The sequence below is a fragment of the Brassica napus genome, chromosome A9, assembly GCF_020379485.1.
Source record: "Brassica napus cultivar Da-Ae chromosome A9, Da-Ae, whole genome shotgun sequence".
In the NCBI taxonomy this organism is placed as follows: Eukaryota; Viridiplantae; Streptophyta; class Magnoliopsida; order Brassicales; family Brassicaceae; genus Brassica; species Brassica napus.
Window position 1 is genome coordinate 25,466,444 of NC_063442.1, and position 24,155 is coordinate 25,490,598.

Below are 24,155 nucleotides of genomic sequence, written 5' to 3' on the forward strand. Positions count from 1 at the left end.
GCTTGAAGCCTTTATACATAGACATAATCACTCTACTAACCCTTTTTTTTTTGGTCGAAATAATCACTCTACTAACCATTCAAGAAAATTTCAGCTTCTTTACTTATCTTTCACCAAAACTATGGATTCTATAACTAAAATCAGTAATCTAATCTCAACAATGTTAAACCTTTCAAATTCGCATGGCGAATCTAAGTGAAAGTACTCCATAATTCATGGTGTTGAAAAGGCTGAAATAGTTTTGGAAACTCTTTTTCATATGAAAAATCAAGATACAAAAAGAGATTATTTAATATATACCTTAATCATTTTCAAAGCTTGCAGAATAATCTATTTGTATATCTCTTATATATTAATTGAGAAACATTGCTACTTCTTTTTGTAGTCATGTTCTTTTTGTAACCATGTGCCATCACAAAGATGATTTTTAGAATCACTAGGAAAATAAGTTGGTCCATCTAATTATATAATAAATTTTTATTAAACTAACAATAAATTCATTATTAATGTTCTTTATTATTTACTTAAATAAAAGTTACGGAACTGCCAAATGTGGCTTAACTATATATGACAATTAATGACTTTGAATAATAAATATTTAATAAAAATTAGTGTATCTTCTACCATATTTGTTAAATTTTAAATTGTAAAAATAAATTAAGCAACTATATTAACCATATAACAAAATTAAGATTTTTAATATAGGTTATATTTTTAATTTTTAAAAACGACTATAAATTACTAAAATTCTTAAAAGTCTCACATTCAAATTTTATGGTCCATGATTTTAAATTGTTGTTATAACAAAATACAAATGATTACAAAATCATATAAGTAAAAAGTCTAATTTAATTAACTATTAAGATTAATATATATATATATATATATGTATTTATATATATATATATATATTGTTTTAAATTAAACTATATACCATATAAAATACATAAATATTTAATTTTTAAATTTAGTTTGAACAATTGTTTTTGATAAAAGCTTTGAACAAACATTGACAACTTAATTTTTAAAAAATTAAAAATTACAAAAACTATTAAACCCACAATAAAAATTTTGTTCAGTAATTTAAATTTTTTGCTATAAAAGATACAAATGATCAAAAAAACCTTATGAATAGAAAGAATCATTTAATAGACATAAATATTAAAAAAAGACTATGAATGTTAATATCATTTAAATTTAATTATATATCTTATCGAATAGAAAAAAATATTGTTTGGATTAATAAAATTGATTTATATGTTTGCACAAATTTAATTATATATGTAATAGTTACTGACTTTTAATTATTCAATATATATTTATTATTTTATAATATATAAAAACATAAAATACATAAAATAATTTATATATATAATGCTCATCCCGCGCAAGGCACGAGTCTTAATCTAGTGCTCTTATTATAAACCTTATCTTGGTTCATGTTTGAGTAACCACCGCTTCACAATCTTGTAAAAAGTGAGAATAATAAGAAAATAAATATTAAAATAAAGTAGTAATGATCTACCTACTTGTTGCAACAAAAAACTAGACTTTCTAGTGAATGTTAAAAAAACTCAAATGTTTCAACAGAAAGTAGATTACTTATTACAAGCAAGGAAAGGTTTCAAAAGTCTAAGTAAAAGATTGTTGAGAGAGAACGGAGAAGAATGGAAGTTAAAATTAGGCCAAGTTTGTTTTGAGATCATCCTGTTAGGGACGAGCGATCAAAATTAAAAGAACAAAGACGGAACTATAAAGGAAAAATAAAATAGAGTGATTTTCATATATAGACACTTGTTGTCAATTTATTACATGTATAGACACTTATTGCTCCCAACACACAATGTTGTGGCTAAAGACGTGGATGCCCTTAAAAAAGGTTAATCAGTCGAGGGTTTTTTTGTAACTGGACATACAATTCTGGTTACTCTGGTTTGCGGTTTCGAAATTCGAAACTGGTGGATTGTGATTGGCGGATTTAAAGGGAGCAGTTATCATCGTTTTATTTTCTCACCTAGGGCCCGTGAAAAGGTGAAACTGTAAACTTTCTGCTCTTTACGGTTTCTACCTCTCGATCTTGTAACCGCCGGCGACATTGATGACGGAAAAACTGCGGAGCAACGACGGTTGCAGAGGGAGACGAAGTGAGGGTATGTCGACGAAGAGAAAGAGAGCTGGGAAAGCGATCGATGACGGTGATTTTTCTTTGTATATGTTCTTTTTGTCAATGTTTCTTGAAGCTTATCCGGTTTAAATGGTTCATTGTGGTTCAGGTACCGCGCCGGCAGATGTTGTGGCGGTGAACGATAGACTTCCATCTCGGCTCTTCGCCACCGACCGATACCCTAGCAACCGGAACAACTGTTACGCATCGCTCGAGTATCTGCTGCTGGTGAGGGATGTCCTTGAAGGTTCTGAGGAGATGGAGAGGGTATTGTGTTCCTGTTTTGGTTCGCTATTTAGGTTGCCGGTAAGGAGGTGCGCTTTTTCTGGGAAAATGGTGCATGGTCTGCTTTCTAGACAGTTGGTGACGAAAAAAAGGTTTGAGATGTGGCCTGTATTTGGTGGTTTCCCGATACGTTTCGGGCTTCCTGAATTTGCCCATGTTACCGGCTTACTTGTGGAGAGTTTGAAGCGGGGTACGAGGTAGATGACAAACTGAAGGCAAAGAAAACCGACTATGCTTACTGGGATAAGTTGTTTGGGGGGAGGCGCAATCTCAATTTAGATGATCTTGCCGCCATGGTGGTAACTGAAGACAGTATGTCTCCGGGGAAGAAGCTCCGTCTATGTTTGATCATCATTGTTGATGGTGTGCTGATGCCTAAAACGCAGAAGCCGAAACCGACGCTGAAATATGTTAAATTGGTGGAGAAGTTAGACAAGTTTTTCGCTTTTCAGTGGGGGCGTGAGTCGTTTTGGTGGACAATTAGCACCATGATACCGCCAAAGAAGGTTTTAGGAAAGTGCGATGACCCAGAGGGGCTTTTCTGTTCCCTTTTACGGCAGGAGAGCAAATTCCTGTTGGGTTTCCCGCTTGCGCTGCAGCTGTGGGCTTTTGAAGCCATCCCTGCTTTGCTAGACCGCTTAGGAGGCGACGATAGTGTAACGCTATTGAGCTATGTTGGGGACAAGTTGCCAACACATACGGGGCTCGTCCTCACTGATGTCCTTGCGGCGGAGCATAATCCAAAGGTCAGTACAGGCATTTGGTAGTCAATTGATTCTTGCTTGTACATGCTGACAAGTGTAGTAGGGTTAGAAATGATGGTCCATGTGGATATGTGAGGGTTAAGTAGTACGTATGGATAAGCTTGTGGCAGTGTACGTATGGATATTTTTTGTTAATCCTTTTTTGTGGACAATTAAAAATTAGGACTAAGTCATGCGCCTGTTGTAGTTGTGGACAATTGGTAAAGTATAGACTCTAACATGTTGCAATGTTTTTGATGTAGTTGACGGTTCTGCCAATGATGGAGGTTGATGAGGACAGAGATGATGGATGGGGTGTGTTTGATTGTGAAATCTCTGACCGGAAAGTGACGTATATGGTTGAGCTTTTGAAGAAGGGGTACAATTTTCAAAAAGGGGAGTGGGGCGGTGGTGATGCTAAAGAACCACTCTATGTCCACGACCCAGTTGTTGCAGAGGTTAAACGGAAAATCCGGAAACTAACGCACAAACAGGAGGCAGGGGCTTTGATGAAACAGAGGAGGCTAAGCAGATACTTTACCCGGAAAGCTGAGGTTGGGGAAGATAAGTACGAGGCTTTGGTTGGTGTTGTTGAGGGCCTTAAAAAAGAGCTTGAAAAGCTAAACAAGGTTGTAGAGAAGCAAGGGAGGATGCTGAAGAAGTATAAGTCCAAATCGGGTGGAAAGTTTTCAACTGCTAAATTGGGATCGTTACGTCGGAGAAAGAAGAGCGGTGTTTCTTTGGAGGTAGGCAATCTTTTTGGTAGAAGCGACCATGACGGTGATGAGGACCGCATGGAGGATTTGGATTCGTTAGCGGGGGCACAGGAGGGTGAAGACCCCGTTGGTGAAAAAAGCTTGAAGGAAGGAGATGGTGTTCCCTTGCTATATACTAAGAAGGGGGAAAAAACAGAGAAGCCACACGTTGTATTATATGGTAGTGGGAGCAACACATTCTACGTAACTGAGGATGAGGTAGGCAGCAAAACTGGGGGGCTGGTTGTTGGCAACGCTTACCCGTTATCTTATGTTGAGCAGGAGAGTGATGTGGTTGCTAATAAGGGGATATCTGGGTCTGATGGCCCTTGCGGGACAGAAGTGGTAATTTTCTTTCGTGTTATACTTGCCTTTGTGTTTTTTTTGTTTCTCTAATATGTTTTACATGGTTTGACAGGATTTTGGGGAATTGAATAGGCTGGTGGGTGTTATAACCCGTGAGGTGACTGAGATGCCTGAGGAAGAGGTTGGCAAGGGTTCGGAGTCTCCGGAAGCAACGAATGCCATTGATGTAAAGGTAATAATTAAAACCTGGTACATATGGACAAGCGAACTAGTTTGTACAACTGTGCAAGTAAAGTGGAGCTTTACTTTGATTATGTTTGTCCACAGAGAATGGAAGGTGAGGGCAATTCAACAGGGGATGGCGATAGGATGGGTTTGCCTAGCGTGAAGGTAAAAAATAACTTTGATGATAAATTGCGGCCATTGTTAAAATGTTTATATGGTTTTGAGTTGTTTCATTTAATTTGTTTTGCACGTGTGTTTTTGTGTAGAACGGACATGTCCTTAGTGGTGATGAAGAAGCGGATGGTGACGGTGAGAATGACGTACTCGACAACCCAATGGATACGGTGAGCTTAATTGGTTTTTATTTATTTAAATACCATTGAACATGTATCTACATTTGACACTTCGTTTTCTCTTTTGATGGGGTATGTAGGGTGTTGCAGTTTTAGATTCTAGAGATGGGTCATTGGGTTCTGGCTTAGAAGCGGACAAAAAGGTTCAAAATAAAACAGCCGAAGAGCAGGTTTGGACATGAGGGTTTTCGATTGTTTGTGTGTACAACTATATCATATTTGTGATTTTGCACTGTATTGGACGCTTGTACGGGTGTACAAGTAGTAGAGTTGTACATATGTACAACTAGTAGATTTGTTCGTGTGTACACCAAAGGTTGTGGGATGATAGTTATATTATTGGGTGTTCGCAGGGAACAGCTTCGGATAGCGATGGAAATGGAGAGAACCAATTGATGGAGTTAAGCGACTCTTCGCCTTGCCAGAGGAGCGAGAAACATAAACCAGTGGAGAGGGAGGCGGAGTTGGCAGCCTTGCTGTTGGCTAAGGAGTCCTTTACAATGGAGAAGTTTGTTCCGACTGTGGAAGATGTAGACCAGGGTTTTTTCGAGACTGTGTTGTCGGAGAACCCTAAAGTGTAAGTGCCTCTGATTGCTGGGAAATATGTTGTGATGATAGTGGATTTGGACTGATGTGTGTTTCTTTTGTTGCCAGGTTGCATTTGAATGCGGGGAAATTTGATTTGGATAATGAATTTTTCCTTGATCTTGCTGTCCCCCAAAAATGGGTATCGACTCAGGTATTGTGCCTAAATATTTTTTTTTTTTTTTGGTTGTTTGGTGTAGCTTATTGTCTATGTGGATACAGCATATCGAAGTTTTGGTGGAGTACGTAGCTAAGCGACATGAGGAGAAACTAAAAGAAAGGCGGTGCCTGTTTCTACCGCCATGGTTTGTTGGACATTTGCAAGGCAAGGCCCGGTCTTTCAACGCAGCGAGGGGTAACAGGGGAAGGGTGTTGGGCGATGGGCGGCTTTCAGGGTTTTTAACTAAGGAAGGGAGAAGGTGGGGAGCTGATGTTGATACGTTGTATGCTCCCATGATTTGGGATGGAAACCACTGGGTTGGTTTATGCATCAGCCTGAAAGATTGGCGTGTGTTGGTGTTGGACCCAAACCCAGGGCTGAAAGACATGTCAGTTGTGTGGGGTATAATGGGAACTGTGTCGAAGATGCTCCCCTACATGGTTGCTAATGTTTGTCCCCCACCTGGAGATGGATCGTATACTTTGGATCCTTTTACGGTTGAAAGAATGGGTGGGGCTTACGAGAACCGCCGCAGTGGAGATTGCGGACCTGTAGCAGTCAAATTCATGGAGATGCATGCTTTGGGGAACCCAAACCCAAGAATGGATGGCTTGACAGACGAGTTGGTGGACATAATGAGGAAGCAGTGGGCTATGGATTTGTACAAGGACTGGGTTTTGCCTGTGTATGTGGGAGAGGTGAACCAGTGAATGTGAGAGTTTATGTATTGTTGGATGTTGTGTTTTGGATGTTGTCTTTGTTTTTTTTAAGGTCTCGGTGTGTTTTGTGGACGTGAACGTAATATAAGTGAAACTTAGGGTTATGTATTGAACGTGTTTTAAGAAGTATGCTGTGTTTGTATTATATTAACGTAATGAAGGTGAATTGCGTTGTTTGCTTCTTAGGCTGAATGACCCAATGCGCAAACGTGTACATGTGGATATGAGAATATATTGTTGAGAACCTGGACGTACATGTGGATACGTATAGGAAGCGTTGTTCACGTGTACTAAGAATAAGCCGATAGTTTTTCTTATGTTTTTGTGAAACACGGCTTAATGCAGTTTAACATGTGAAAAGATATTCACGTTGTGAGACTTGTTGGTTTGTGTCATAAGTTGTAGTTGCAAGGTCGATGTTGTTATATATGGTGCTAGGCATTTGCGTAGAACAAATGTCCGACCAAGTTGTACATGTGGATACAAATGTTGCTGATTTTTTATGGTTATGTGATTCCCGGTTTATGTTTCTGATTTTGTCTTTTGTTTTTGTGAAACACGGCTTAATGCAGTTTTACATGTGAATATATACTAACGTTTTGAGGTTTTGTGAATCGTGGGTTATGTTTCTGCTTGTATTGAGTTAAATCGTAAGGGGAGCAAGGGTTTTCGTATATTTTGAACGTATGTGTTGCTGGTACAATGATGTTTAACATGTAAAGATGTGAGGATGAACTTTGTACCAAAATTAGTTAGTGTGGGTTAGCGATTTGTAGACAACCAAATTTGCAAAGATTGTACATGTGGATACATATTGGAGTGCTTGTGCACGTGTACAAGATAACTCCGAAGATTTGTACAGAACAAAATTTGCATAGATTGTACATGTGGATACATATTGGAGTACTTGTTCAAGTGTACAAGATAACACCGAAGATTGTAATGATGTTTAACATGTAAAGGTGTTAGTATTAACTTTGTACGAAAATTAGTTTTTGGGGGTTAGTGTTGTGGATACATACTAGAGTGGTTGTACATGTGGATACATATTACGGAATTTCACGTGTACAAGATAACTCTGAAGTTTTGTACAGAACAAAATTTGCAAAGATTGTACATGTGGATACATGTTGGATTACTTGTTCACGTGTAGAAGATAACACCGAAGATTGTAATGATGTTTAACATGTAAAGGTGTTAGTATGAACTTTGTAGGAAAATTAGTTTTTGGGGGTTAGTGTTGTGGATACATATTAGAGTGGTTGTACATGTGGATACATATTAGAGTGATTGTTCACGTGTACAACGTAGAACCAAAAGATTGTTTTTATGTTTATGTGAATACGATTGTAGTGGGTGTAGACATGTCTGAAATTGATGTTATACAAGTATAAATGTTAGGATGAATCAGTTGTTTGTAGTTAGTATGGTAAAAGTTAAGAAGATACGTTGGTTGGAAGACAATTTTTTTGGTCTAGGAATGCCGGGTGTACAGATGGACAAAACAGAATTGACTGTACGCGTGGAAAAGTCGATAAGCACCCCCAAAACGCATACAGATAATCCGAAACAACAAAGGTAGACAATCCAAAAAGGGACAGTACATACGTTGGTAGCATCACATGCTAGATAAAGTTATTACATGTGAAAATGCTTGATAAAGCAAAAAACAAAAGGATGGTGAATTCGCTATCCATGAGAGAACACTCGTGGATATAGTATTCACCACATTCAGATAGGTAGAACACAGTTGGTCCGGTTGTGACCCGTGCCTCCACAACGTCCGCATTTGTTAGGGACAAGTTTTTTCTTCTTGGGTGCCTGCCATTAAAAGAGAGGAGAGTTATAGTATGTGTCTAACATAAGGGAGTAAATTGTTTTTGTTACCGGTATCTCGCCGGTAGAGGCGATGCGGTTTTCTTTTGGGCGTCCAGATGGACGACGAGTCAGAGGGGGGAACAACGTCACAGAAGTGATTGTTTCTGGGATGGGGAAGTCTCCAATGGGAGCGTCAGGGTAGATAACCCCAGCGTATGTTTCAATCCATGTCTGTGTCTTGTTGCAATCACCAAAAAGCTGAACATAGGGGAGACCGATGGAATCAGCAGCTAGAAGAGCGTGACCGCATGGGATTTTAAGCTTCTGGAAGACCTGGCAGGTGCAGACTTTGTTTTCTAAAGAGACAGTGTTGGAATGCCCGAAAAGGCCTCTAACTTGGTAGCTCCAGGTGTTGATGTTAGCTATCTTGCTGCCTTTGGTGAGCCTGATATGTGTCTGCATAACCTTTTCAACCTCTGGTGTTACAAAACCCCTACACTTGGCGGATTTAGTCCTTCTAGCAGAGAACCAGCGAGTCAACATGCGCTGGATGAACATGAATAACTCAATTATGGGTGAAGATCTGGATTTCTTGAGAGCGTTGTTGAGCTGCTCTGCAGTGTTGCTGGTTAGTAGGTTGTAACGATCTCCTTGGAAGTAAGTCCTAGACCACTTTGAAGTCCCGATCCCTTCAAGGTAGGTGGCACATTCCCCATTGGCCTGCCTGATTTTGGTGAAGTTGAGATCGAAATCCTTGCGCCGGTAAGAGAATGCTGCCTCACATACCATCTTTGCAAGACCTTTGTTCTTGAACCGTGAGATAACGTTGCGCATTAAGTGGACTATGCATGCTCCATGATGTGCCTTGGGGAAGACTGCAAGCTTGGCTTTGATGAGACATAAGTGACGATCAGATATGATGGTGAGTGAATTTGAGTCTGCAATGATCCGTTCAAGCTTGGTGAGGAACCAGGTCCAGGCATGTTCTGTTTCCCCATCAACAACAGCAAAAGCAAGAGGGAAGACTTGGAAGTTTCCGTCTTGACCACTAGCCGTGAGTAGTACCCCCTTATATTTCCCGGAAAGGTGTGTCCCATCAATAATAAGAACCTTGCGTAGGCGTCTAAACCCCTGTATAGAAGCACCAAAGGCAAGGAATCCATAGAGGAAACGGGTGTTGCCTTCAATGTCGGGCTCGGTCTCAATAGCAGTAACTGTCCCTGGGTTCGTAGCTTTGAGCCTCTCAAAGTAGGAAGCGATGTTGAGGAATGAATCCTCAGCATTTCCAACAGTGCTATCCACTGCCTGTTCTTTGGTCCTGTGGCATTTCATGTAGGAAGCGTCGATGCGAAGGTCTTCCAATATCATCTGCTGAAGCTGAAGTGACTTAGGTCCATTGATGGGTTCAGTGTAGCGAGAGCGGTATATGTGGGCAAGGACTTTGGATGTGGCCTTCTTCCTGTATAGGTTGCGTGTCTCGATGGTGCAGGTGTGATCAAGCTGGGCCTTCTTGATTGTGTAGTAACCACAATTGGTTAGCTCCTTCGCCAGTATGCGCCAATCGCACTTAGTATCATGGCAACTAAGCACAAAGGAATGCCTTGTGGTGCGGGTTTGCCTGAAGTAGAACCGCTCCTTGATTGCATAGATAGCAAGGCCAATCTGACAATCCTGCTTAGTTGCATACAGTTTCCCCACAAATGGTTCCTCGCAGCTGTCCTCCCAATTCAAGTCAGGAACATCCTCAGATTCGTATGAAAGATCGTCAAAGAGTGGTGGGACGTCGAATTCCTCATCACTGATCTCTGAGAGTGGCCTGGTCTCGCGCGGCGGCGGAGTGGAAGGAGGGACTTGGGGGGGATGATTGTTGGAACGAGGTGTGGGTGTACACGGATTTGAGGTTGGGTGTACATGTGGAGTAGATGACTTGTGTACACCGGTGGGAATAAAATTAGATTGTCCATGTGGATTTGTCTGGCGTTGTGCTCCGGCTGAAGGTGTAGCGGGTTGTCCATGTGGATACCTCCGGTGTGGTGTGGTGGTTGAGGGAACTGATTGAGGTGTGCTTGTGTCCATCGGATTAGGGTATACATGGGTGAAGCTGTGATGGTCTGAGGTAGGGTCTTCAGGATCAGGCTTCTGGGTGGTTGGTGGCACTGCGGGTGATGTTTCAGTGGAGGCATAGGTGTTGTCGACATTGTATGGAGCCGTTTTGGGAACATCAATGCCGGCAAACACCTGTTCCGCATCAGATCCACCGAGATGTTTTGCAATCAAAGGGTCCCAAAACTCGTGGTCATAACCGCGTGGTTGAACTTCTTCAAAGCCTGGAGGAAGGGGACTGTCAGGACCGATAACCTCCTCCTCCTCAGCTTCTGTTCGCCAACTATCGGGGATGTTGTCGGAGTCTGATTTGAACATCTCTTCTAGCATATCATCGCTACAAAGAACAGTCTCATCAATAAGCGAGAAACGCCGGGTCTTTGAAGGAGTTGAGTGAGGGCTGTTGGTTGTGTTAGATGGCTTAGAAGGACTGGCTCCAAATAAATCACCATCAGGGAAAAGGGAAAAGCAAGGAAATTTAGATGGCGGGGATAGTCCGGATGTTGGAGGACGAGGACCAGAATAACGGTTGAGTAGATGGGGGGGTTTGGTGATAGGCTGGTCGGGAGTGGTGAATGGGAATAGATTTTCAGCAACTTGACTCGTGTGGACGGGGTCAGACAGATGGTTGAACGTCACAAACAAGTTCATGGCTTTCTGTACCTCGAAATGCCGGTAGAAGAAAGAAACAGAACCATCGTGTGTGAGCATGACAGGTGGGTTGAGATCCCAGTTGCCAGTTCTTTGGAGTTCGGAGGCCAGTAGCTCAAAGAGGCTTCTGGGCGGGTTTGGGTGTGAGGGAAAAACTCGTCCAAGACATTGTTTTGAAGTTCTAGCAACGTCATGGAGGGGCTAAGGGTGAGGATCCTCGACATTTGGTGTTTGTCGATGGAGAAGTTCCAGCTACCGTCGCCGGAGGTCTTCCATTCGCCGGCAATGATCATACAGTGGTCGGCCATGGTAGTTGCCTGCAACAAATAGGATAAATATTCCTTTAGTCGGAGATAACGTGATAAGAAGACCTAAAAAAAGTGGTGAGTTAGCTAACCAAGCTCGACTTGTCGTACAGATAAGAAGATTCCCCTTTCAGGGGATTGATGATGTTCTTAGTTTCTGAAGACAGAATGAGGTAAAGCTGAAGATGTTCTTAGAAAGAACGACAAAAGGTACCAAGAAGATGGTGGTTCTGCGGCAACAAATCTCGGCCGTTCAATGTACTAGGTTTGATCTAATGGTTGATGTTTAAAGAAGATATTTAGAGAAAGTAATGTGTCTTGTCTAGATCTGGGTAAGAAAATCTAAGCCATTGACTAAAATGCTAAATCGACGGCTAGGGTTTAATCCCGCCTAAATGACAAATGGGAAGAAGCTGAGCACTTGGACTGTAACGAAAAAGGGAATATGTTTGTTAGGAAACAAACTAGATGGGACAAGAGCTGTTAGGGAAAGTGTCTCAGTATAGGAAAGTGTCTGATACTGTAATATAAAGTAGGAAAGTGTCTGATAGTGTAAATGTTTCAATAAAATATGAGGTGAAGGAATTTTTGTGTTTCTTGTCAATAGGAAGAGAGAGAACATATGAATAAGGTCGCTCTTTTTAGCGAAAACAGAAACACTGAATTCCTTTCATTATTTTGTTTATGTGTATTTTGTTTTAAACTCCGGAAACCAGTAAAGAAGAAAATCATGACTAATTTTTAGTCGCGGTGATGTCAAAACGAACAGGGCCTTAGCTGCAACAATGGCCACAACCTTTGGTTTGTATAAATTATGTATTGCAAATATAAAATGTTGTTTTTTATGGTTAAATATAAAATGATGTTTTTTTATAAAGAAAGTAAAAAAATTAAAATCATATTCTTTTGAGAAACAGAAGGAGTATGTGCTTCCAATGCACCTTAAATCCAAGGAAAATCCAGACAAAGGTCCATACCGGATGAAAGGTTGTAGCCGGAAATAAGAGATGGCAATTGGGTTCTCCAGTCTCGTCCCAAACTGCAGCTGGTTCATCGTCGAGCGGGTCACAGCGAGCATGTCCCACGCGGGCTGCGGTCTTCAGAATGGCTAAACAAACCCGTACCGCAAAACATGTAGGCCTTCGCGGGTCGGTCCGCGGACAATGGATTACAAACGGATATATAGCTCCAGTACGCTTCAAGACATGGCTGAGGACGCTTCAGATGCTTCATGGCGCATCAATACACATCAGTACACATCAGTACGTGAGGATTGAACTAGAGATGAAGACGACCATGCATGCAGCTAAGTCGAAGCTTCGGTGGTGGATCTTAGAAGAATAGAAGCTCTGGCGGTGGATCTTAGAAGAATAAAAGCTCTGGTGGTGGATCGAAGCAGTCAAGTATATAAACTCTAAAAGAAGAAGAGAACCCACCTGAAATAAAGAGTTAGAGTGTTAGACCCGAGAACATATAAAACAACAACAAACCAAGATTGATCTTTCTTTACCTGTGACAGGCATGCAGTCACCATCGCTGAAGAACCCATTGCTGGAGCTGAATCTTCGTCTTCTGCGGAAAGTGAGTTCAAAGGTTTCTCCCGATGGCTTAAAGAAACTCCACTGTTGGAGATGGAAGACACATGGGAGTCTGGAAGCATCACCGACCCTCAAATCGCCGCCACCGGAGCTCCATAGGTCGTCGGCGAACATCTAAGACCGAATCACCTTCTTTACCTTCTCTATCTCTTTCATTTTTGCAGGTGAAGACATAAATGAGGATTAGGTTGCGGGTATTCAATTTCCTGCAAGTCAACCTATGGCACATCCTGCATTCGGTCCGATCTCTCAAAGTCCCATCTCGCGAGACCCGCTTTTTTCGGACCTACTAAAACCTATTTCAATTCCACTCTGCAGCAAGTTTTTACGGGCCAGGCCCGTGGTCCAACTCTTACATTGCCTTTCCTACCAGAAACCATCATTAATCTTTATCTCCTCCAAATTCGACCAAGTCAATGCTGACGCATTTGATCTAATTTTCACACGCTTTAAATCGAACCAAATATCCCTAAAGTCAGCTTATAGTACACTTATAAACAACTTTAAACATTCTGTCCAAACATGTTAGTCAGTAATCTTATTGATTTTGAAACAAAGGAGTGGGATATTCGCATAATGGAACAATATGTCGACCAAGAGGATATATCGATGATTCAGAGTCTTGCCATAAGCTCTACTCATCGAAGTGATACTTTTTGCTGGAGCTATACCAAAAATGGACAATATACTGTCAAATCTGGATATTGGGTAGCGACAAATATTCTGAGAAATGTGGAGGAAAAAGAAGTTGTTGAGCCCAGTATAACCAAGCTTCAAGCCTTTGCTTGGAAAGTCAATGCACCACAAAAGATTTGTCATCTTATTTGGCAACTTATTTCTGGGCACGTAGCTGTCATAAGAAATCTGGTACGTCGCAATATGCGATGTGATAACTCTACTGCTCAAGATGTGGAGAGTCGGAAGAGACGGCTACTCATGCGATCTTTGAGTGCCCACCGGCAGTACAAGCATGGGCACTGTCATCAACACCATCGAGCTCTCAGACTTTTCCTACTTCGAGTATCTACGCCAACATGGATTATCTTTTTTGGAGGAAGAATAGTATTATGGAACCACATAACGACAGAGACCCATATCCTTGGATAATTTGGTACATTTGGAAAGCGAGGAACGATAAGCTATTCAGAGGCATAGATAGAGATCCCTTGGAATTAGTCAGATATGAAGAGAGTGAATGCCAGGCATGGTATAGTGCAAAGGATTCTACACCTACTCCTCCACAGACACACATGATTGAGGAGACACAAGCCTTAAGCTTGGAGAACATTTGTATGGTGGATGGTTCATGGACCTCTATGGATCAATTCAGTGGGATTGGATGGGTATGGAAGGATGACAGAGGGAAGATACAACTAATGGGAACAAGGAACGTAAGGAGGCGCGAGACGTCACTACACTCTGAACTGGAAGCATTAAGATGGGCAATGGAGAGCATGCTACAACACTCCACATGTCAGAAATTTAGAACGGATTGCAAGGACCTGATTGCAATGGTGACTGACCCACAGGCATGGCCAAATTTCTCAACAGAGCTGGAGGTCATTCAGATTCTTAAGATGTGCTTCCCAGACTTCAAAATTCAATACTTCCCAAGGGTGCAAAATGGAATTGCTGATTCGCTAGCTAGGAATGCCCGTTCTTTTCATAGATCATTGTGTTTTGTTGGTTGTTCTATTTCGGTCTGGTTACCTAGACCACCTCAAGTTTGAGTAATAGAATAGTCACTGGTTGCCAAAAAAAAAAAAAAAAAACAACTTTAAACATTCAAAAAATATATTTAGCTCAACACACTATAAACAACTTTGAACGCATTCAATAAATTACCAGTAACTCTATTAGTAGTTAGTAACTGCAGTTTCACAGTGAATTTACTGTTGCTACTATGTCACGATCAGAATATTGTAAAATTACCCAATGTGAGATAAAACATACAATAAGATAAAACATATAAATTAACTTATGAATTTTCTTATGATATCATTTACGCGGTAACGCGGACAAGGCCTAGTTAATAGAGAAATCTCCGGTCCCGAAATTTTACGATTGCTCGTCGGGGAACAAGCAAATATATATACGGTTACAAATTATGCAAAAGGAGAGGAACAGAAGAAGCTATTTAGTAGCTCAAGGCTCTCATTTTTGAAGCTGCTTCTTTTATTTGTTCAATAGTGAAAATGCCAAAGACATCGTCATCTTTAAGGGCGTTAATCACAGCAAGTGCTAGATCATCGACTTTAACCGGTGGAGCCAAGATGAGATCAGACGCAGGGAGAGACCTCAACGGTCTAATGAACCGCTCTGCAGCATCGTAGATTTTGTCTAGTGGCTCCCCGACCAGATCAAGCGGGACCTCAAATCCGTTCACTTTTCTTTTCCCATATATGAAACCTGGTCTCAGCACAACTCCTACAAAGAGATATGGTTAAGTTTCTGATAAGAGTAGTGTTTTACACTAAACCGAAATCAAGAAGGTGAGCTGGATCTATCTTTTTACCGGAGTTGGGATATTTGGAGAGGAGTTCTGCCTCTGCGCTACGTTTTCCGGTGAAGTAACCGCTGGATAGAACAAATGGTGGAAGATTGTAGTCGTGAACAGTGATCAAGACAAACTTAGGAACCCCTACACACATTAAAAAGATATTAAAATGAAGAAAAAAAAACATGGAGACATACTTAACTCAAATTTTAAGCTATAATAGAGATACTTAACCGAAATCCTTAGCAGCATTCACAGCGATAACGTTTGCTTCACCATTGATTCTTTTCATCTGTTCTTCATTTCCAAAACCACCAATGGTCGAAACTACAGCAGTGGCACCGAGAAGTACTTCATCCCAGTTCAAATAGAAAACATCACCTACATAAGAGGACACCACATTAAGAAACCAAACTTGGGTATGTACAATCTAATGAAGCAAAAGTACTTACCAGTAACCCATGTAACCTGATCCAACCATGAATCTTGCAAGCTAGGACGACCAGACCTAAAGAAATCAATCGAGGTTGATAGGGTCAAAAAGGTAAAGATTTTGATGCCATCACTGTATTTCTACTCTCTTTTTTGTTTTACCTGCTGACACTAACAACCTCGATTCCCTTGGAGATTGCTTCTTTGCAGATAGCTGAGCCAACGAAACCATTACCTCCAAGAACTACAACCTAACTAAAGAGAAAAAAAACACCTTCTTAACTGAAACATAAAATATTCTTATTATATACACACAAGTATTATCTTGCTCTTTCCGTACCCTTTCAGATCTGACATCTGCTACAATGTCAATTGGAGCTGCTTCTGCATAGCTGCACTTAACACAAGGCTTGAACAATCTGTAAAAACAGATACACACAAAAAGCTTCATTTCACAGTATAAGGAGGGCCAAGTTCTCATTAGTATATGTTGTCCAAAAGAATCAGTCTTTTTCATAGAACCACTCAAAGAACAAACATAGATGATAAAGAGAGAGAGGATGACCGGGGAGATAAAGAGCGATGACGAAATGAAGCGCCGGAGGAAGCAGATGGGAGAGGTGAAATGGCCGGGAAACTGAGAAACGATGACATTATTCGATTTTGTAGTTTAAATAATAACGGGGAAAAGAAACTCTTTCGGACAGAAACTAGTGTCTGAAAATCGGTGGAGAGACAGACAAGACGGCAGAAGCGAGAAAAGTGTGTGTGGGTTACAACAACTGACGCGGCGGAATTGAAGCGAGAAAAAAATAATTTATATTTCTATTTTATTTGGTTTAAATCCGTTTTATGAAACAGACGCTTGTTGAGGATATTAAACAAGGCCCAAAGAAGAGAAAGAACGGCCCACTTACAAAACGACGCCGTGAAGATTAGGAGAGTGATAAGTCTTCAAGAGACTCGTGAAGAAAGAGAGAGATAGATTTGTGTGTTGTAGGTTTGGTCATTGAGAAGAATGGTGAAGTCGACAAGTAAGGATGCTCAGGATCTATTCCGTTCTCTTCACTCCGCTTATTCTGCTACTCCAACTAATCTGAAGGTTCGCACTTTCTTTATTTTTTTTGGCGAATCGGGTTGAATATTGAATGTCCTTCTTCGTCCTTTATTTGGCAGATCATCGACTTGTACGTTGTTTTCGCTGTCTTCACTGCTCTGATTCAGGTACTCTTTACCTTATTCGAATTATAGCTTCTGGATCTGCGATTCTCGAGTCGTTTCTTTAGATTGCTTATGGATCTGTTTTACTAAGTTTAGATTGTCCCGATATGTTTTTTTTTTTCATGATCAGATATTGTTGGATAGGTAATTGATTTAGATCTAAGAATCTGCTTATGAACCCACCTATAACTTTAAATTGCAATGCATTGTTTGTTGTGCAAATGGGTTACGCATCAGTCTCTTGTTTCACTTAAACTCGAATGAAATGGTAAAGTATGATGTATATTCCAATCATCTGAGAGAATGAAACGTCTCTTGCGCTTTGTGTCTTGATTAGCAGAGAAAAGATCATGGATAAGTAATTTGACTTCTCTCTACTTACCGCATGTGTAGCATTTAAATCATTTTCTTTAGTTTACTAGCTGTGGAATTTGCCGAAAGATTGAGCACCTAGCAAGTGAGTGTGAGCTTTCTCTTAATGTTTTTTTTTTTTGACTCAACAGGTGGCTTATATGGCTTTGGTGGGATCATTTCCGTTTAATTCATTCCTGTCTGGAGTACTCTCTTGTGTCGGGACGGCAGTTCTTGCTGGTAAGTTTTAGCATTTTGGGCAACATAAGAATACATGTACCTTGTGAATTTTATGAAACTAACTAACTTCTTTGTTTTCTTGTTTATAGTTTGCCTCCGGATTCAAGTGAACAAAGAAAACAAGGAATTCAAGGTATTTATTTCAGAACAAAATTTATATGATAATTTCATTTATATCATTACAATCCAAACTCAAACATATACCTTAGTTACACAGTCGAATTGTATAATGAGAAGGTGTTCTCGTTAGTGTAGCACAAAACAGTTGTAACAAACCTACGCGGGATTGTGGCTATGTTTGTGATAGCAGTTTAGGCATTTGGAGAATATTTTAGGGGTTGGGGTTTGCGGGAGAGTTAGATTCTCGTCACTATGCATTGTTTCTAGGTCTTTGTACATCGATTGCATTGAAGAAATATACATCATCTTTATTTATATATAGATGTTGAAAATAACCTGTGAACATGGGATGGGAATCAATTGGTCTCTTTTCCCAACAGCCAACGCAATCAATATTGTCATTATATTCATCATTAGGTTCCTGCAATGCATTGCATTTATTATAGTTATCAAGAATCACCCACCTCTTGGCTCTTACTTGGATCACTCTTACAGGATTTGGCACCAGAACGAGCATTTGCAGATTTTGTACTCTGCAACTTGGTCCTCCACCTGGTGATCATCAACTTCCTCGGATAGGTTTTCCTCTCCTATCTTCCAGAGGTTGCTTTCATGTTATGGAGTTTCTTAGATGTCACTTTGGAATCAGAACTTGTAGTTTTGAGATAATTTTATATTTTTGTCAAAAGAATCAAAACTTTTTCGGCTCTCCAATAAACACTGTTTCGTGCACTGATGGGGACCCTGGACTCGAATTGGTCCGCCTATATCCGGACCAGTCATAGTCTGAGACGTGTCAATAATAACAATCTTCAAGTTGGTGTGGCCTCTGTGCCGTTCAGGGCACACAACAACAAATTCACTGACCGACACTTTTGATAAGAAAAGAGGGAATCTTAAAATAATTGAAACTTATCTACTCGTTTGAAAATATGAATATATGAAAAAAATGTACATATTGTTTTACAATATCTTGTTTTGTCAATTAACTACCGTTTAGACTTGAAGATTGTTATTATTGACACGTCTCAGACTTTGAACCATAACAATATCTTGTTTTGTCAATTAACTACCGTTTAGACTTTATATTTTTCACATTGTTTTTAATTATCGTTACGTCTCTACACAGACATGATTTCGTCAAATAACTCTCTTCTTGATTTACATGAAGAAAGCCAGCAAATTGAACCACTGACACAACTAAGGAAAAATAAGACGTATATAGTTTATTTAATCAAATTTGGTTGCGAGAATTCATTAAATTAGAGATCTACGTGATTGTTGTAAAATTTACGTGATGGTTTGTTTTTGACGTAAAATAATTTATATTTAAAATGTCGTTATCACAATGTGTACGCAAATAAATATGACTTGTTCAAGAAACAAAGGGCAAACATTTAAAGAAGAGGTCATCTTGACCCTGTTTCCACATTTTAAGTAGTTTATAATTATGCTTACATCATGTACACACACTTAGGCTTCGAATTCGAATGTTACGAACCGCCCAGCCCCGCACCACAGTTAACAGTAACAAAAATCTCTATATATATTATATACAGTGGCGGAGCCAGAAATTTTTTATACCGGAGTCATAATTTTTTTTTCAAAAGATAATTTATAAACCATTAAAAACTACAAATTATAACTTTAATTTTTAATGTATTGTAATTATTTTAGTAGGATTATATCTTTTGTGGGGTCAAATTTTATATTTTAATGAAGTCAATATTTTTTTTCTTAAACAAAAACAAATATATTTAAAAAAATAGTGGGGTCAGCTGACCCCACTTCTTCTTCACTGCCTCCGCCTCTGATTATATATCTATACGTTTTTATAACTGTTAAAACCGCACCGCAGTTAAACCGCTTGTTCCGCACCGCTCAAACCAAACCGCAGTTACCATTCGGAGTTTTAATTTAATCATGTGAGTTGTTGTTTTTTGGGGATAAAACCAAATATTACCATTAATCATGTGAGTTGTTCAGATAAATACACTGTAACTAGAAATTAACTCACACAGAGCCAAATAAAATTTTACTCACGCAACTGCTAATAATAGTGGAAAAATAACAGATTTATTATTTGTTTTTAATTTGGTATAAGACCGTGGAAAATAAATAGGGGAAGGATGAAGAGAAGTCCAGTCCTCCTAGGATAAATTAAAAAAAGAAAAATAAAAAGGTGAAGAAGTCATCTCCCCCCTACGCACACACACGATTTAATGACACTAATGCCTCTCACATTTTCCTCGTCCATTGCCGTTGCTGCTGCTGCTGCTGCAACCGTAACTTCCTCCCCTAGGTTTTCGCTCGTTTCTCTTCGCGGCTTCAAGAAGCTTCCTCTTCGTTGTGCCCTCAGTGTCAGAGCCATGTCAGAGCTTGTTCAGGATAAGGAATCAGTCGTCGCTGCTACCACTTCTTCTTTCAGTAATACGACGCCGACTGAGCTCAACCATTCCCGTACCTTCTTGGATGCACGAACTGAAGAAGGTTGTTAGTCTTCTTCTTCTCATTTGAAATTGACTCCGTACTTTCGCTTGCGGTAGAAATAGGGAGGTTGATTGCTTGTGCTCTCATATTAATAGGCGAAATCGTATTTAGACTTTGACTAGATAATGTTATTGAATTGAGCTCTTCTTCGCTGCTTACGGTTCTTCTCTTCTCCTATTCTCTTGCATTTTGCTTATGATCATGTATAAACAAACACTGAGTCACGCTAGAGAGCTTTTCCAACCATAGTCACCTAAAGAGTGTCTCGTGCAATGGTTATTATAGTGTAGCAACAACGCCTTTGTTAACTCTACTCCTTTTGCATTTTCAGATCTTATCTCTGGTTTAAGGAAGGAAATAGAAGCTGGAAGATTGCCTCCCAATGTTGCTTCAGGGATGGAAGAGTTATTCTGCAACTACAAAAATGCTGTTAATTTAATATATTCTCTCTAAACCTAAACCATTCCCTTTTGTTTTTTGTACGACTTGTGTGTCTGCTCAATTGCAATAAACTGTTATTGATGCTTTTTTAGGTGTTGAGTAGTGGAGCTCCCAGGGCAGCTCACACTGTTATATCCAACATGTCTGTTGCTTTTGATCGCATGCTTCTTGGTGTCGAGGTACTTCTTCTCCATCTATCTATTCGCTTCTAATGGTTTCTCTACAACAAACATTGTCTATAATCCTTCTCTCTCTCTCTCTTTTTTCAGCATCCTTTTACTTTCAATCCTTATCATAAAGCTATCAGAGAACCATTTGACTACTACCAGTTTGTTCATACATACATCCGTCCCCTCATTGATTTCAAGTAAGCTCTGACATTATTCATCTATCATTCTTCTTGTTCTTGCCATGCATCAAGTGTTCTTCTTCTTCTTCTAACACCTCCTTAACTTATTTTTCATTGCAGAAATTCTTACGTTGGAAATGTTTCTCTTTTCTCTGAGCTTGAAGACAAGATTCGGCAGGTTAATTGAACACAACATGTTGCCTCCCCTCCATCAGTAGTTGAATTCCTTTCTATCTTGGACCTCAATGTTTTAATTGGTTGATTTCAGGGACACAATATTGTGCTAATATCAAATCATCAAAGTGAAGCTGATCCAGCTGTCATTTCACTCTTACTTGAAGCACAGTGTCCATACATAGGAGAGAACATCGTAAGCCTTCCAACCTTCTTCTGAGCTATTACACTACTCTCTCTATATACTTATCCCTTCTTCTTTTCTTTGCTCCAGAAATGTGTGGCTGGTGATAGAGTCATCACTGATCCTCTATGTAAGCCGTTCAGTATGGGAAGGTATCTCAACCTTTCTTTTGACAATGCTCTGCTTCATGATGGGCTTGAAGTGTAATATAAGTAAACTTTTATTGACGACTTCTGGGTTTTTTCTCCTGCTTTTCTTTCAGGAATCTCATATGTGTTTACTCGAAAAAGCACATGAACGATGATCCTGAGCTTGTTGATATGAAAAGAAAAGCAAACACACGAAGCTTAAAGGAGATGGCTAAACTGCTAAGGTCTATTAGAACTATAGACTTTGGAATATAAAAGGAATTAGGTTGATTTTATTCTGCTAAATGTAGCATGAACCGCACTGTAGGTCTGGCTCTCAACTTATATGGATTGCACCAAGCGGTGGAAGGGACCGCCCGGATCCTTCTACTGGAGAATGGTTTCCTGTAAGTCTGCCTACTGTAAATGCAGAGATCTTATCTGTGTCTGGTGGATATCATAAGATACTGATCTAAAATAAAAATATGTTCAGGCACCCTTTGATCCTTCGTCGGTGGACAACATGAGAAGACTGGTTGAACATTCTGGTGCTCCTGGACACATCTATCCAATGTCTTTGCTTTGCTATGACATCATGCCTCCTCCACCCAAAGTATTGTTAGCGCTCTCATTTATCCGTTTTGTGTTTTCTCTGTTTTTCTTTCCTCTCATCACCTCAGTTTGCATCTACAGGTTGAGAAAGAAATTGGGGAGAAAAGATTAGTTGGGTTTCATGGTACCGGACTATCAATAGCTCCTGAGATCAGTTTCTCAGATGTCACGGCAGATTGCAACAACCCTAACGAGGTCTTGTATATTACTCAAATCAGCAAAATCAAAGTCCATTGTCTCTATCTCACCATTCAGTTCATGAATATCTCTTTACTTTCTTCTTATTGTTTGGCAGGCGAAAGAAGCATACAGCCAAGCTATGCACAAGTCGGTCAATGAACAATACAAGACTCTAAACTCTGCAATCAATCACGGAAGAGGAATAGAAGCATCAACTTCCACGGTGTCCTTGTCACAACCCTGGAATTAGTCTCTCAGTTTTTAGGGTTAGCCCATAAACCTTTTTGTCTCAACAAGTTTGTAATTGTATATAAGAAAAAAACCCATACAAGAACAAGATCGTTCCTGTATCTGCAGGATGCACAATCTATGGAAACATATTCTCCCACGCCATCTTCAAAAATTATATTCCAAAGCCTGTCATCCCAGAAACAAAGAAACAGGTACTCTTTTGCATACTCTTGCTAGGCTTATGCGATATGATTTTTTTTTCCATTTCAGATTTGTGGACTTTACAGTGACCAAAACAAACTAAAACTTGTTTTCTTGTATTTTTATTTTTTGTTTTTAAATATATATATATGAATCCGCCACTAAATCAAATAAATTTATTTATATTCTCAGTTAACTAATGAAACAATTTTGTTGTGATCTTTATTAACTTTAAGACCACGTAGAAACAATTTTGTTGTTGTCTTTATTAGCTCTAAGAGACTAAGACCACGTAGGGAGAGTGTGTGTTGTACTATCTGGTTACTTGGCAAGTTGACAGAGTGGATGTGTCCGGTCTGTTTGGATCTTAATGTCACAAAAGTCTCAGGCTTCTGTCTCTATATCACGTGTCTCCTCTCTCACTTTCTGATTTTCAGAAAGAAACACTCAAGCTCATAAAAGTAATATCAGTGTGTTACCTGAAAACATTACTTTATTTTCCCATTGACATTGGCCGGCGATATTACACTAGCGAATATTCAAACTTGGATTCTGTTCATTTCAGTAATTACGGATTATAATTGAAAGCGACAACACCACTCAAATAATCTGTTTTAGTCAACAATTACCACTTTCTTTCACTGTTCATTAGTGATCCAAAATTAATTAATAATTCTTTAACGTTTTGGTTTACAACTTTTTCTCATCATTATAATCATTCCAATTTTCTTTTATCAAGTTGATGTGATATTAGTTCAATTTGGAGATGATATAAATGTGAAATAAAAAGAATCGTGTGATCAATGAATAATAACAACTATCAAATCTGTCTCTTCTTTTCCTTGTTTTTCTGCATACATATGCCAGTTTATTTGATTCGCTATCGTACCTTATTCTTCTTTATGGTTTTTTCTTTGATTTAAACTCCAACGCAGATAAGTCTTTATAAAACAGACCGAAGACGGAGCTCGTATTCAAGCTAATTGTGAGATTTTAACTAATATGAAGTAGATACATAAGTTTCTGAATTGTAGAAACACACACAGAATATACTTAATTCTGTTTTAATGAATAATTGACTGTTTTCCAAAGTTTTTACATGAATTTAAAGTAATTAATACTAGGTGATAATCCGCACCATGCGCAGGATTGAAACTTAAATTTATACAACTAGGGTCCGCCCGCCCTACGGGCGGGATATTAGTTAATTTGATATTCACTAAATGCTTGTGTCGAAATTTGTTTTAAGATTCAAGAATTTGGTTATCTGTTATGTGTTACTTATTAGTATGCGGTGGTATAGTTGTCTTTCAATTATTCTTGCTTTGGTATTGTATCAAATTAACTAATTGTCCAACTCATAATTATAGATGTACAAATGTGGATTTGTGATAAAGTTTGATGACAATACTGTTTTTTTTTATTCTTATTCATAGTGGAGTGTGCATATGTCAGAAAGAGGCATATATCAACTTTTATGTTTTTGCGTATGGATTTTAAATATATATTATTTTGTATAATGCATACTTGCTTT

The 24,155-nt window shown here is 39.3% G+C and overlaps 3 protein-coding genes across 6 annotated transcripts; 2 read left to right on the forward strand and 1 right to left on the reverse strand.

Annotated features, from left to right (window-relative positions):
- Positions 1-14,725: 14,725 nt before the first annotated feature.
- On the reverse strand, positions 14,726-16,519 carry BNAA09G24540D (uncharacterized protein At1g32220, chloroplastic). The gene is made up of 7 exons (XM_048739046.1): positions 16,265-16,519; positions 16,040-16,118; positions 15,862-15,950; positions 15,720-15,775; positions 15,502-15,648; positions 15,286-15,411; positions 14,726-15,197 (listed from the first exon to the last, which is right to left on the reverse strand). Exons 1-7 carry the CDS (start codon positions 16,351-16,353, stop codon positions 14,908-14,910), a joined length of 876 nt encoding a protein of 291 aa, XP_048595003.1. The 5' UTR covers positions 16,354-16,519; the 3' UTR covers positions 14,726-14,907.
- Positions 16,520-16,573: 54 nt separating this feature from the next.
- On the forward strand, positions 16,574-18,363 carry LOC106435230 (dolichyl-diphosphooligosaccharide--protein glycosyltransferase subunit DAD1). 2 transcript variants are annotated; one of them, XM_013876104.3, is made up of 5 exons: positions 16,574-16,801; positions 16,876-16,923; positions 17,424-17,511; positions 17,601-17,644; positions 18,127-18,363. In XM_013876104.3, the coding sequence occupies exons 1-5, from the start codon at positions 16,718-16,720 to the stop codon at positions 18,208-18,210; spliced, it is 348 nt and encodes a 115-aa protein (XP_013731558.1). In that variant the 5' UTR covers positions 16,574-16,717; the 3' UTR covers positions 18,211-18,363. The 2 variants fall into 2 exon arrangements, with proteins under 2 accessions (XP_013731558.1, XP_013731554.2); XM_013876100.3 differs by lacking the exon at positions 18,127-18,363 and having other exon boundaries at positions 16,624-16,801; positions 17,601-18,008.
- Positions 18,364-19,763: 1,400 nt separating this feature from the next.
- Positions 19,764-23,715, forward strand: LOC106435222 (glycerol-3-phosphate acyltransferase, chloroplastic-like). 3 transcript variants are annotated; one of them, XR_007316004.1, is made up of 14 exons: positions 19,766-20,121; positions 20,453-20,550; positions 20,655-20,741; positions 20,832-20,929; positions 21,032-21,089; positions 21,180-21,281; positions 21,360-21,421; positions 21,532-21,642; positions 21,726-21,804; positions 21,891-22,010; positions 22,091-22,204; positions 22,305-22,455; positions 22,547-22,632; positions 22,894-23,165. XR_007316004.1 is itself a non-coding variant. In XM_048739045.1 (13 exons), exons 1-12 carry the CDS (start codon positions 19,854-19,856, stop codon positions 22,437-22,439), a joined length of 1,332 nt encoding a protein of 443 aa, XP_048595002.1. In that variant the 5' UTR covers positions 19,764-19,853; the 3' UTR covers positions 22,440-22,455; positions 22,547-22,817. The 3 variants fall into 3 exon arrangements, 1 of the variants encoding a protein (XP_048595002.1); XR_007316003.1 differs by lacking the exon at positions 22,894-23,165 and adding an exon at positions 23,557-23,715 and having other exon boundaries at positions 19,767-20,121; XM_048739045.1 differs by lacking the exon at positions 22,894-23,165 and having other exon boundaries at positions 19,764-20,121; positions 22,547-22,817.
- The last annotated feature ends 440 nt before the right edge of the window (positions 23,716-24,155 follow it).